Source organism: Pholcus phalangioides, unplaced genomic scaffold, assembly GCF_987345545.1.
Source record: "Pholcus phalangioides strain wild (caught in Gottingen) unplaced genomic scaffold, Ppha-v1.0 ptg000017l_1, whole genome shotgun sequence".
NCBI lineage: Eukaryota > Metazoa > Arthropoda > Arachnida > Araneae > Pholcidae > Pholcus > Pholcus phalangioides.
The window spans coordinates 6,346,521-6,359,798 of NW_028301610.1; the positions used below are offsets into that span (position 1 = coordinate 6,346,521).

Genomic DNA, 13,278 nt, shown 5'->3' on the forward strand with positions numbered 1-13,278 from the left:
ATTTAACGATCATTCACTTTGCTTTTGTATTTTACAAATAAATATTCATTAGAAAATGCTTGTTAATGCTCAGAACCAATGATGAATAATCAAAATGCGGCTCGCCCTTACGTTATACCAATTTATTTCGCATAAGAACCGAATTTAGAAGACTTATCCACGTCAAAACAAAAAAAAAAATTGTTACAGTCTATATTCAATTTATATTTTTACTACAGTAATGGACCACAATACAAAACCCTTGTTACAAAGACAATAAGAAAAAATGGAATAAAATTGAACGCTAGACTGAAGTAAAGTCTTACGGTTGGTTCTACGAACTTTTTGCCTTATACATACAAAAAAAAAATAAATAAAAATATGGAAATAAAAATGGTCTATCAAATAAAACATGAATATTATTATGTCACTATTGGTAATACAACAACAAGCACAAACCTGTCATGTTGGCGATGATGATTCCTCTAAACAAAATTCTGCTTATATATTTATTTTTATTTTTTAAATACGTGGGGCTAATCTGAAGAAAAGAAGTTTTTCTTTGGCGTTCAATTTAAGTCTTTTCGATTGCTGGTTTCCATGGTAACGAGCCCATACCACCTTCGAATAGCAATGTATATGCATAAATGTATGAGAAAAAATTTTGGTTCTTATTCTTCTCGTGTTTATTAGCAAGTGCCTTTTCAAAAACTAAGAAATATTTCTCGCCAAAGAAAAACTTATTTATTTTTTATTTTGGACAAGAACTAATAGGATGTGGTGGAAAAGCTTGTTTCTAAAGCATTAAAGAGAAAGTTAGCATGTAATAGTGATTCCTTTTTTTAACGCGAAAACATATAAATTACGGAAAAGGGAATTGTGACTTATTTGCTGATGAGAAATTTATGCTATAATTGGATGGTTGTGGAATCCTGCATAGGTAAGCTGCTATTGCATCCGTTTTTGCAAGCGTAAATGCATAATTTTTCCCAGGGCTACTATAACTGTAGGGGAAAAATGGGCGAATCTGAGCAATATTCTTCTGTGAAAAACCAAATACTGTTACTTTACCCTTACAGCGGCAATTCCGAGATATCTCGGGGTCTTAAAATCCTCTCAAAACGGCAATCTCGAAATATATTCTCGGGTTCTTAAAACTCATTCAAAACGGCAACGTCGAGCCCATCTGTCGGTGTAATTTTTCTTCTCCTGATACATAGGAGGAAATAGACATGAAAGGGAGGGGGCATGATGAATATGTCAATTGATATACAGTAGAGTATCGATTATTCGAATACCGATCAACCGAAACATCGGTTAACCGAAAGCGTTCCAGTCAGCAAGTTAAAATTTACGCGCCATGTAGAAGTTCCGCTGGCGGCCGCTAGTGCTTTTAGTGAAGCAAAAGAAAATTTTGGATTTCTTTTCCTAAACTGTAGGCCTGCTTCAATGGCCATTTTTTGAACTTGTCAAATTAGACTAGTCTGTTCTCTGTGTCATTTGTAAGATATGTGATACAAAATATATACAGTTTTGTGTTTAATAGTACTGTATTTTTGTTTCATTTCGCTCCTACGACATTAGTGCAGTTTTTATCGTGGATGATCGGTTATCCGAAAAATCAGTAATCCGAACACCCCCAGCCCCCAATTGTTTCGGATAATCGATGTTCTACTGTATATGTACATACCGGCTCCGTCATAGACGCTGGAAGGGCTATTGCCCCCCCCCCATGACTTTCTGTATATCCTCCCACGTCCTCATAGCATGTTTTCCTTCCCCCGTCCTGTCAATCAACTGCCAGTGTCCAGATTCAGCTTTTGTTCGAAGTCTGATAACAGAAGGAAGAGAGTATAGTATTATTGTGTTCAGCACACATAATTAACAGAAAACAATAGCCTTTTTCCCCTTTTCCTTGATTTATTATCTTTATTATTTTGGTTTTTTTGCGGGGGTGGGAAGCACTTATCAGCTCACAAACGGAAAAAAAAAATTCTTGAAAATAGGCGACAATTTCTAAAAAGTTTAGTGATTTCTAATGTGCAGTTATAATGCGGATCAGGAAAATTTAAAAAACCTCTTAAAAGGTTAACTTTAATCGTGGGAAACACTTTAATGCAGTGGTTCTGTTCTCAAACTTTCGCCAACCGCGGCAGTAATAATTTATCAGCGGCTCCCCAAAATAGTCCAGTTAACGAACCACTTCAAAGCACTAAACAGGCATGCATCAATATCGCCAACTCGCCACGATCCAAGTTGGCGACAGTCATAAGAGCCGTAACGCACACCTTATTTGCGTCTATTCCAAGTTACGAGCAAAATAGATTCACTAAAAATGCTTCAACGTGCGAGAGAATATTCTACTTACGAGCTTGAAATGTACATGAAAAGTTTCATATGATACACGCAAAGCAGTATTCGAGATTTCTTACAGGAGCTGATACTTTAATGTGAAATATATAGACTGGATTCGTGGTATCTTAGAGAGCAGATATCGGAAAAAAATAACGCTCCTGTGCCCAACCCAAACTAAAATACAAGCTGCACATGTTGCACGTGCCTAAAGAAGGCAATTGATATATAGGGTGGTCATATAATTGCCGATATACGAGCCCATTGCAGCCACAATAATCAATGAATGCGAATGAAATTCGAGATATAGGTGCTTATATGAGAGCATGCGCTCTCGAGAATGAGATGAGAAACGAGACCTCAGCTCTAGCGGTTACAGCAACAAAATTTCGAAAAATTGAAATACCCACTTTTATGCATTGCAGAGTGTTTGATGCAGTGAAAAACCATGAATGTGGAGTTAAAACGGTATCTGTAGCACCGTAAATGCGGGCGCAGGACCCAGACAAAGGAAGAAGATCCCACCAAGGGGTTGGTGGCATAGACTAAAGATATAATATTATTCTTACTCTGTGGTTGGTGGGCACGTTTGGTAGGAAATTCCGCAGATTTGAAGAAATTTCCCGTCCGAGTGTCTAGCGCACCAACTTCTTGGTGAGATCTTCTTTGTCTGTGTCCTGCGCCCGCATTTATGGTGCTACAGGTATTGTTCCAATACCAATTTTGATACGTTGATCACTTTGCAATGCATAAAAGAGGGTATTGTCATTCGAATTTTTCGAAATTTTTTCATTGAGACCGTAACTGCAACAGATAGGGTTTCGTTTCTTTTACATCCTCGATCGCATACTCTGAAACACCTATATCTCAAATTTCATTGTTCGATGAAATTCATTCACTTTTTGCTACCACTAGGGGTTCGTATATCATCAAAGTTATTTGAAGAGCACCCTGTATATGAAAGCTCGGATATCAAACAAGTCGAAGCCAAAAAAGAATTGTTGCTAGTATGTGTTCTGCATTTGTCTCAAAGCAAAAAGTTACTCACAAAAGCTCTTACAAAACAATCTTTAGTGAGTTTAACAATTTCCGAATTAGAATAATTAATCGTTAAAGTAAAAAAGATGAATACTCACCCATAGACTTATGAAGTGGCGAATTGGTTGCATCTGAAGCGATCTGAGTGAATCCAGGAATGGGTTGAGAGGTCAGGTAGTAAACCCCGTGAAGTACATCAGCTGCGTGCATGCGATTATGATCTGCAACGACAATAATTATTTCAATCGAGATCTTATATTATTTGGTCGTTTCGAAATCCTAAGCGTTTTTATTGCAAGTTTTTAACCAAACAAATCAAGTTTAACCTTCACAGCCGCAACCCCGAGGTATCTCATCTTCTTAAAACCCTCTCATATCGGCAATCCCGAGCCCAGTGGTGGTGGCCAGTGGGTGGAGTCAGCTTTTGTTCAAAGTCTGATAACAGAAGGGGGGAAGAGAAAGGAGTATTTCCTTTCCCTTCATGGTGGTATACGATTACAGGATAAATAACATAAAATGATAGTTTTTCTCTTTCTTGTTTTATTCCTGTATTTTAGTATACACAAACTTTCACACAACTTTAAGCTATTTCTCAGTCATTTTAAAAATTTTGTCCTCGTAGAATTTAGCTGATTTGGATGCAAAAATGTCAGATCAGTCACTGATGCTGGCTTCGAGCAATACACCAGCGAATTATTTTTTGAAGACAGCGAAACAAATGGATGTTACATGATGGGATGTCTGGCAAGAATGCTAGATGTGAAAAAAATCCTAGTCTATAACGAAATTTATTTTCGATGACCAAAAAAAAAAAAAAAAAAAAAAAAATGGAGTCCGTCTCGTGGGATTCAAGAAGCGTGTCAGACAGTGAATAACGAACCATGCAGTTTCTCTCTCACTAGTTTCATCAAATATTGGACAAGGAATCTTTATTCGAGTGGGAAATTTTTTATTTTCTTCAATTTTGGTTTTTAACAATCAGCTTTCTCCCATCATCCAGCGATGATCAGCGTAGAGGAATATGGACGTCGTGTATGTCTCTCTCTCTGGTTCAATAGTAGTAGTGATGATCAGCGTAGTAGCGTGCTCAATCATCTAGGGATAATTGCAATTTTCTCTTTCAAGATGAAATTCCTTAAACGACGTATAGATGACGTACACACGCATACATTCTAGGTTTTTTAAATTGTTATTTATCTATTTTCTGGCAGGTTTGCTGGTACTGCAGTGGAAAGGTGTACATTGTTGAGTGCTTGCCTACTGCAATCGCTATTTTGTCGGTGATTGTGGGTTCGAATCTAGATTCTGTTTGAACCACACCTTTTTTTCCGATTATATTCAATTTGCAAGTCTGGTTTGATTGCCATCTATCTCTCACAAAAGACAACTGAAATTTTTTTTTTAATTTTTTTACTCAGTCACACTATGAGAGAGCAGCTTTTCTCCGACTACTCCCACAACTTAAGGGTTCACCCATTTGCATCGGGAAGCGGAATACCCCTCAAACTTATAAGTGTCATGTTCAACGTTTTTTTAGTAGTCAAACGTTCATTCACATCCTCTGCGATTTGCAGTATCACTTCATTTCTCTCCATTTGCGATTTTTCATTTGAAACTTTTTTGACGACAATTGGGTATGTCCTGTATTTTCTCGTATTAAGAATCCTTTTCTGTATTTTTCTTCAATAAAATATGGTCAGCCTGAGCATTATCCTCTTAGTTTCTTCAAAAAAAAATTAAAAGCATCAATTAAAATTCAACTTTTGATCAGCTGTGTGTGTGAAAGTATTCAAAATACAATAATGATTACAATAAATGCCAGACCAGACATTTCAGTAGACTTCCAACTTCCCAATGCTGCTGTAAAAAGTTTTGATAAAGACATCAGCAGCACAGAAATACACCTGAAAAAAACGCTCAGAACTCTCGGGATGACCAAACAAATTTAATATTTCGCGACCTCTGATGATCTAATTTATTCTGATTAGAAATTCTAAAAATAGCGTATTTCCGCAAACATCGTTATGAACAAAAAACTTTATTGCTTTGTAAGTAAGCGTTAAACAAAACTTTTTCAATGTCGTATTCTTGAGTTTTTTGACAACGTTCAGATTGAAGATTCGGGAAAGAGCTGTCTTTTTCTCGTGAATGGCAACGCGTGCTGTCAATATCGATTTGAGTGGCTCTGTAGTTACGAATATAAATAAATCTTGACATTTTCTGCTTTGTAGCGTGACAAATATTATTAGATGATGTTTATTTGAGCACCCCGAGTCTTCTGTATGATTTGAAAGTGAAACAAATTGACAAAGAAAATGTGTATATCCTATTATAATCGATAATTTTATTAACTGCTACAGGCATCCCTCCTTTTACGCGATTAATTGGTTCTACAAAATAATCGCGTAAGACGAAATCACGTAAAGTGAGTTGAGTTTAACATGGATAAGATAAGGATAGATGGGTTTAGAAAGATAAAAAAATAAACTGTACTCTTCCAGCAGCAAAATAATTGAATGAATTTAATGCTTTCTTCAGTATTTTTGATTGATTCTAGTGTGTGTGGATGTTTTCTTTTCCGAGGAGTTTGGTATGATAAACTGGCGGACATAATTTTTTCAATGTAATAGACGAGATTAAGGTGACAAACAGCAATCTTCATCTGCTTATGAAAACTTCTACAAGAGAATGGCCAGGGAATTCTGAATATTCCTCGTAAATACGAGTTTCAATAGGATCTTTTCTATAATTAAAATTCTGATAGATTGCCAAGTTTATAAAAAAAGATGCTGATTAGAAAGATCTGGTGAATCGGATTTGAGCGTTTGTCCCACATTTGTCTCATCTAAATCATGAAATTCACGGATTTTGTCATTCTAACTACGTCATATGTTTAATTAGCAAGCCCATTTTCAGGATTAACATCGAAACTCTAGATCAAATTCCGCAGGTTGTGGTTCCTTTTTTAAACTTCTCAAAATCGCGTTGTAGCGAAATCACGTAAAGCGAGGGATACCACACGTACACCTAGTAAACATTCTATTAAAGAAATTGGTGCAGGCCAAAAAAAGAGTTGTTTATGTACCAGGTGGATTAAAACCTCGTTAAAACGTTATAAATGAACCAAAAAGACACGAATGATGATGAAAAATTGCGGTTTGCACGGATGAGATCAGATTATTATTAAATGAGAAAAAATAGTTTCAAAAGTCACCAATAGATGGCTCTGACATGAAATATATGAACCTGCGCAGAGCCACACACATGGCCTTCTGAAAGTAATCTCACTAGTATGTCAGTGCCATTTATCGGTGACTATGAACTATTTTTTCTTTAAAAACAATCTAATTCCGTGATCTCGTTTGTACAAACAACAATTTTTTGTCATCATTTTCGTTAATTTTTAATTTTTCAAATTCTGCGTGTTATCTGTTTGAAATGCTACTGCATTTATGAGAGTACTGAAGAGTAGATGACTTTTTTTAAAAAGTTTAACTTTTTTTTTTACAGCCATCTGACGATACCATCGATTTTGACTTGCGTTGCGTACTTTTTGAGATACAGCGGGAAAACAATTTGCTACGAATCAGGGCCGCGGGCCTAGTGCCCAGACGAGAAGATATATCGAAACTCAAGTGATATCAGTGGATGCAGTTTTGCAATGGGACTGACGACACCATTGCTTTTGACTTGTGTTGGGTACTTCCTGAGATAAGAGCGTTTGAAGAATTTCGTCACTCAATTTTTTGCGAATGCTCCCAGTAGCGTTAAATAATTTAAAAGACGTATTCACGTAAAAAAAAGAGTAGAGGAGAAAACAGAATTTTTAAAATCTTATTAGTCTAAGAATTTGTTGTTTAACAATTTCATCTCTCGAGAAAAGGAAAAAGTTTGTCTTGTAGAATTTTTTCAAACTAAATTTACTCATACAAAAATCATGGTTTTTTCCTCCAACTTCGAATTATCCCAAAAATTCGAAAAAAGTTTGAATTAAACAAGCCATTTTTTAACATTAAATTAAATAGAAACTCAAGAGGAGTTCATAAAAGTTCGGATTATCCAAAATTCGAATTAACCAAGTTTCACTGTAGTCTCTTGGTTTTTACTGTAGTTATTGCTATTCGTAATCGAAAGAATCATTTTGACTTACTCTGTATGAGTCGATTCTAGTGAGGAATCGAACTGGGGTTATACATGCGTACGGCATTATAATGAAAATCTCGAAATATATAGATGTGAAAAAAACCCCATCATCACACTTACATGGTTTGTCCCTGTAGCCCATCTCTAGTGCGTGGAAATAGTTCAGGAATTCTGGAATGGGTATTTTGAAAGCTTCAAATAGTCCAACTTCCTGGAAGACTTTGTAACACATCTGCAATATGAAAATACCCATTTAAATAAGTAGAGTAGCCTATGCCTAAAAAACAGAAAACAAGCACACACAAATAGAGTGAGCAAACCCATTTTTGAAGTCTGGATCTGGAACACTGTTAAAAATGTTTTGACTTTATCCAGATCACGGACTCATTAACATTTGTCTGCGGAAATAGATAAAAGTCGCGTGGAATGAAAACCAGCAATAGTCAAATCACTTTGTACAGATTAGATTGACGACACTTGACAACTAGGGTGGGAAGTCCAGTTCCGTTTTAAGGCATGGGCCCACCCAGGCAAGGCCTCATGAAAATGAAATCTGGTTGAAACTTTCGAGAGTAAGCATCTAAATTGGTGCGCAGGCATTTCTAGCCAGGTAGGGGAATCAGAAAAATCACTGTGCTCAGGAAACCTCCTAGATACTCCTCATATACTGTAGTATCTAAAAGGCTTTGACACGATGCTCTTAAGGCGGCTCTGATGTTCACTTCGAGAAGATCCTATATAGACCAGTGATTCTCAAACCTTTTCCACCAATGACTCCCTTAGCCTTACTATACGCAGCTCCCCGGAATAGTCTATCAGAGAACTGCTTCAAAGCATCGAATAGGCACACATCAGTATCGACAGCATGACACCCCAGAAAAAGGTTGGCGATGTCCATAGGAGCCGCGACGCACACTTTGAGAAACACTGGCCAAGACTATATATTTTAGCCACTTTTGAGATAGCAATACAAGAGTATTGTTACTTTGCATAACAATACTCTTTAACTATTTCTCAGGAAGTTTAAAAGGAGACCCTGAAAGTTTATGGTTACCCAGAGGCCTAAACTTGCAAGGAACGGCTCGTGGCTAAAATTCGTGCTTGCCCGACTGACCAAGTATCTAGTTGCGGCTTTGCTTACCCTCCTCCATCCAGTAAATATGCTTCTAGGTTCGACCATGCACTGGTGGATGGGCTTTAACTATTTTGCATAGCAATTATCATAAATTATGTCCAGCTTGTAGAAGAGCCATGCTCGGCCAGGAACCCCACGATGCTCTAAAGGACATATATAGCCCTAGAAAACAAACGGCCGCCTTAACGTATGAGTCAACCTGGGCACTTCGTGGAAAGAGTGCAGGGGGGGGGGGGGCTCTTGATAATTAGATTTTAGTGCTATAATTTTTAAGATTAAGTTTGTGAATGCGTAGGGATGCACTTCTAGCTTGGTAGGGAGGGAGAATATACATATGCATCAGTATGCTGGTGCCCCCGGTGCTGTTAAGACGGCCCTGGGAACATCCAGAAAATAAATCCCTAACAATATCTAGTGACTTGGTGCGATTGGTTGCCGACTCGAGTTGTTCATTTTCCCTCAAACGGCGAAGCCAAAAACATTTCAAAACCAAGAAATTGAGGAAATAAACGATCGATATATATACAGTATATATATATTTCCTCACACACAATTTCTTGAATATATATCAATTATTCCATTTCCTATATACATATATAAACTTTAACCATTCATTATTCATACATTAAAAGAAGAATGAGCGGGGTGCTCGATCTATACGTGAAATAACACATTCAAGTATAAAGAAATATTTTAGAATCCCGATACTAGAGTAGCGAGGAGACTAGTACAGTGCGAGACATAATTATAAGACGCTACGAATATTCGCGAAAAAAAACAGAAAGAATATTTCCACAATAATGAAACTTGAGTACATGTATCGGTCATGTTGTTTATAATTGTGAGTGAAATTACAAGGACGTCCGAGAAATATTTTTTGATATTTTAATGATTTTGTGAATTCTAGTAAGATATTAGTGGGACAGAAATATAAGACATCTTCATTTCCACCATTTTACAATAGTGTAGTTTACTTTATGCAAATCATTTTTTTACGTCACTAGATAACAAACTAATAAAATTATTCCCTCTTCGCAAGTAGCTCATCAGTAGAAAAAAATGAAAAAATGCCACGGGGTACAGTGCTGCAAAAAAGTGAAATTCGTGAAATTTTGCTATTGCGTGGCATCGGTGTTTCTAAAACGTATATAGCAAATAAAATTGGATGTTCCGATGTGCCGTCACAAATTTTTTAAACCGTGGAATATGTGATTTTGTAGGAAAACGATCTGGGCGCACCGCATGCTTGTCTGCCCCATCAAAGTGCAATTTTTGTGCTCTAGCAATTAAGGAGCAAAAAATGTCATCCAGAAATATAAAATGTCTTAAAACTTCGGTGCTTACAGCCGACAATTTCTAAAGTTTTAAGTTCTACAAGTAAAATCAAATTCATGAAAATCAAGAAAAAATCTCCATTAACTTTGAAACACAAACAAGATCATTTGACTCAAAACGTACCAAGCCTTGGACTCATCAGTGGTATTCTGCTCTGTTCTCCGATGAAAAAAATCAATCTTGATGGTCCAGATTGTTTCCATTCATATTGGCATATTTTGAGGTCTGCAACGCCGCAATTAAGGAGCCGTCAAATAGGTGGTGGCTCAGCGATGGTTTGGGGAGCATTTTCTGCCCAAGGAAAGACTGATGCAGTTTTTCTACCCTCGAAGATGAATTCAAAAAGCTAAGTAGAACATTTGCAGGAGCAACTTGGTATACAAAGAAGTTCTTTGTGGCAAATATTGCATATTCCAACAAGATAATGCGCCAAATTCATGTGTCAGGTCACACAAAGCAGTGGTTCAAGCAAGAAAACATCAATGTTCTTTCATGTCCGGCTCGTTCCCTTGACCTCAACCCCATGGAAAACTTGTGGGGCATTCTTTGCAGATCATATACGCAGGTAGGAGGCAATTTTCTTCCATCGAACATCTAAAAGCCGCCATATCACAGGCTTGGAATGATGTCTCTTCTGACACTCTCATTGATTTGGTTGAATCCATGCCAAATCGCATTTTTGCTTTGATTAGCAACAGAGGTGGTTGTACAAAATGTTAATTTTGATAAATTTATGTGTAATTTGTTTGAATTTTATTTTACTTTTCCCTCAAAAATCAGTAGGTGTCTTATAATTCTGTGCATACTACATTTTCTGTGTTTCCATAAAATAACGTGAAAATATTTTTTTAAATTTCCAATATTTGGTATAAAATTATTTTTTGCTGTCATAAAACAGCTTGAAAATTTTTTGATATTTGTTACTTTGCTCCTTCTTGTGATTATGTCTTGCACTGTATGTGAAGTCCGGGCCGTGACTGGGGGGGGGGGGATGCAGGGGGGGCAACTGCCCCGGCGAAAAAATTAAAAAATTTAGGGGGGGGGGTGGCAATTCTAGGAGGGAACGAAGAACACCTTTATAAAATTATCGAATTTTGAACTTGTGAGGGCGACAAAAATCCTAGTTACGGCCCTGTGTGAAGTTTCCAGTCAACCAGTAGAGCAGGTATTCTAGTCACCAATATAGTATTGTCTAAGCGGAGGGACCGAAATACTTATGTTGGGTCGCCCAGATACCGACTCTTCTGGTATCTAGGCAACATTAGTACTCCCGTGTGAGAAGTGTCTACAGACATTCCGATCATTTTTGGAACTCGCATTTAAAATTTTTAGCCCTTATTTTTAAAATAATTTTTTTTTCAAAGAGCGTTACCAGTAGTCGTTTAGATGTAATATACATTCCGCTACTCTTATATAGCGCCTTGTATGACATATAACACTCATGGGAATACATATTCGACATTCAGAAACGGAATTTATTTAGTATCTTTCCAAAAAACCACGCTATTGAAAATGGTTGCTTATTGGAATGATCGAATTTCGCGGCTCCACTCCACATGTTATATAACATGTTTCACTTCTTAAAATCCTCTCTTTTCTACAAAAACCAGCAACTAATGTTGTTACCGTATAAACTCATAAGAGTTTTTCCCCTACCTTTCCGATCGGAAAAAGCAGGAATATGAACCGACCTTACAGAAATTCCGTCTTTTGGGAAATTTCATCTTTAAGGTACGTTTTTTAAAAAAAAACCAAGTAAACAAATTTTGTTGGAAGACGATATTCTTTTCCAGGTGCTTGTAACAGACTCTGAGATGCGATTTAATGCTAGTAACGATGAAAAGTACAAAAAATACGAATATAGGTTGCTGTAGGTCTTAGATGATAATCAAGGTACAGTTGGATTTTCCCTGGAATGTAGTTGAAGTCCCGACAAAACAAAATTTTTTCATTATATCATCTTTATTTTTTAACCGAAAAAACGTTTTAGATGCACAGTCAAACTTAATTGCAACGAAACCTCGGTTATAATGTCAAAAACTGGCAATCCGGACTGATTCCCCGTAGAGAATAATGCCAATGATCCTTGCTTATAACGTCAATGAAAATGCAGAAACCTCAGATACAACGACACATTTCTTGTGAATTTTGCTTCCTGATTCTTAGTTTTTATCCATCTCATTGTATTTATTTATCAATAAAGGTCTTGAAAACACCAATTTTGATTATAGTGACAAAATTTTTCAGACCCATCAATGTCGTTATAACCGAGTGCGACGTAATTATCATCGCTACAGCCGAAGGTCAGATGTCACTTCCAATAGGAGAAACTGGTTCTGCCACTCTAAGATGGAAGACGATGTGTTCACTCGATATACTCTAGGCTCCTTAATTCAAGTCAATCACCCTATGAAGAGGTGAATTTTATCTTGTGAGAAACCTAACAGCGTGTTTTGTGTCTAGTAGGTACTACCATCTATCTATAAAGTGCGAAATGAAAATTCAGCCTATTTCGAATGGTGTTCGATCCACGCAAACAGTGGTTTTTGTAAGGGACTTGGAACTATTTTCATACAACTTTTGTTCTTACCTGACTCAGGACGAGTTCCTTGGCATTATCTTGAAGCTCGAAAATGGGATAATCCCATTCATTAATGCGATTAAGTAGTGGATCCGAGGAAAGAGTATCTAAATCGTATCTGTATCCCTCGACATGAAGGCCTGGACCCTCTTCTGTCATCACATCCAGCTGCAAAAAAACCAAAAATATCTAAGAAATGATAAAGGAAACAAATAAAAACACTAAATTTTTTAACAATATTACACAGGATGATTCCTAAAATTTTCCTTGCCGCATTTTACTGGCGAACCGTTGAACCTAGAGGCATACTTCCAATTACTAGAAAAAGTACCCAAATAACGTGTAGACCTCAGATACGTCATTCATTTTGCGAGAGGATTAAAAGCGATAATCAACAATTGGCACTCGCTACGTGGCGATAAGATATTTGAGAGTGGAGACTGAAATTTTTCGTAAACAATACTTCTGGAGTTGATGAAAATTCGGAATAAATGAAAGGAATACTTCTGGAATTGACAAGAATTTGGAATAAATGGAAGGAATACTTCTGGAATTGACAAGAATTTGGAATAAATGGAAGGAATACTTCTGGAATTGGTGAAAATTCAGAATTCCAGAAGTAATAAAAAAATTCAGAATTGATGAAAAAACTATTTCAGGATCGATAGAAAGTATGAAAGTAATTAATTCTAGAGATTTGTTTCTCAGATGAAAG

The 13,278-nt window shown here is 36.7% G+C and overlaps 1 protein-coding gene across 5 annotated transcripts in view; it reads right to left on the reverse strand.

Annotated features, from left to right (window-relative positions):
- The window catches only part of LOC149072163 (cGMP-inhibited 3',5'-cyclic phosphodiesterase 3A-like), a 360,046-nt gene that overhangs the window by 33,976 nt on the left and 312,792 nt on the right, over nt 1–13,278 (reverse strand). For all 5 annotated transcript variants that reach the window (XM_089246824.1, XM_089246826.1, XM_089246827.1 and 2 more), the window contains exons 6-8: nt 12,573–12,731; nt 7,633–7,744; nt 3,468–3,590 (exon numbers count right to left, since the gene is read on the reverse strand). In XM_089246824.1, coding sequence (XP_089102950.1) covers nt 3,468–3,590; nt 7,633–7,744; nt 12,573–12,731 — 394 coding nt within the window. The remainder of the gene's footprint in view (nt 1–3,467; nt 3,591–7,632; nt 7,745–12,572; nt 12,732–13,278) is intronic.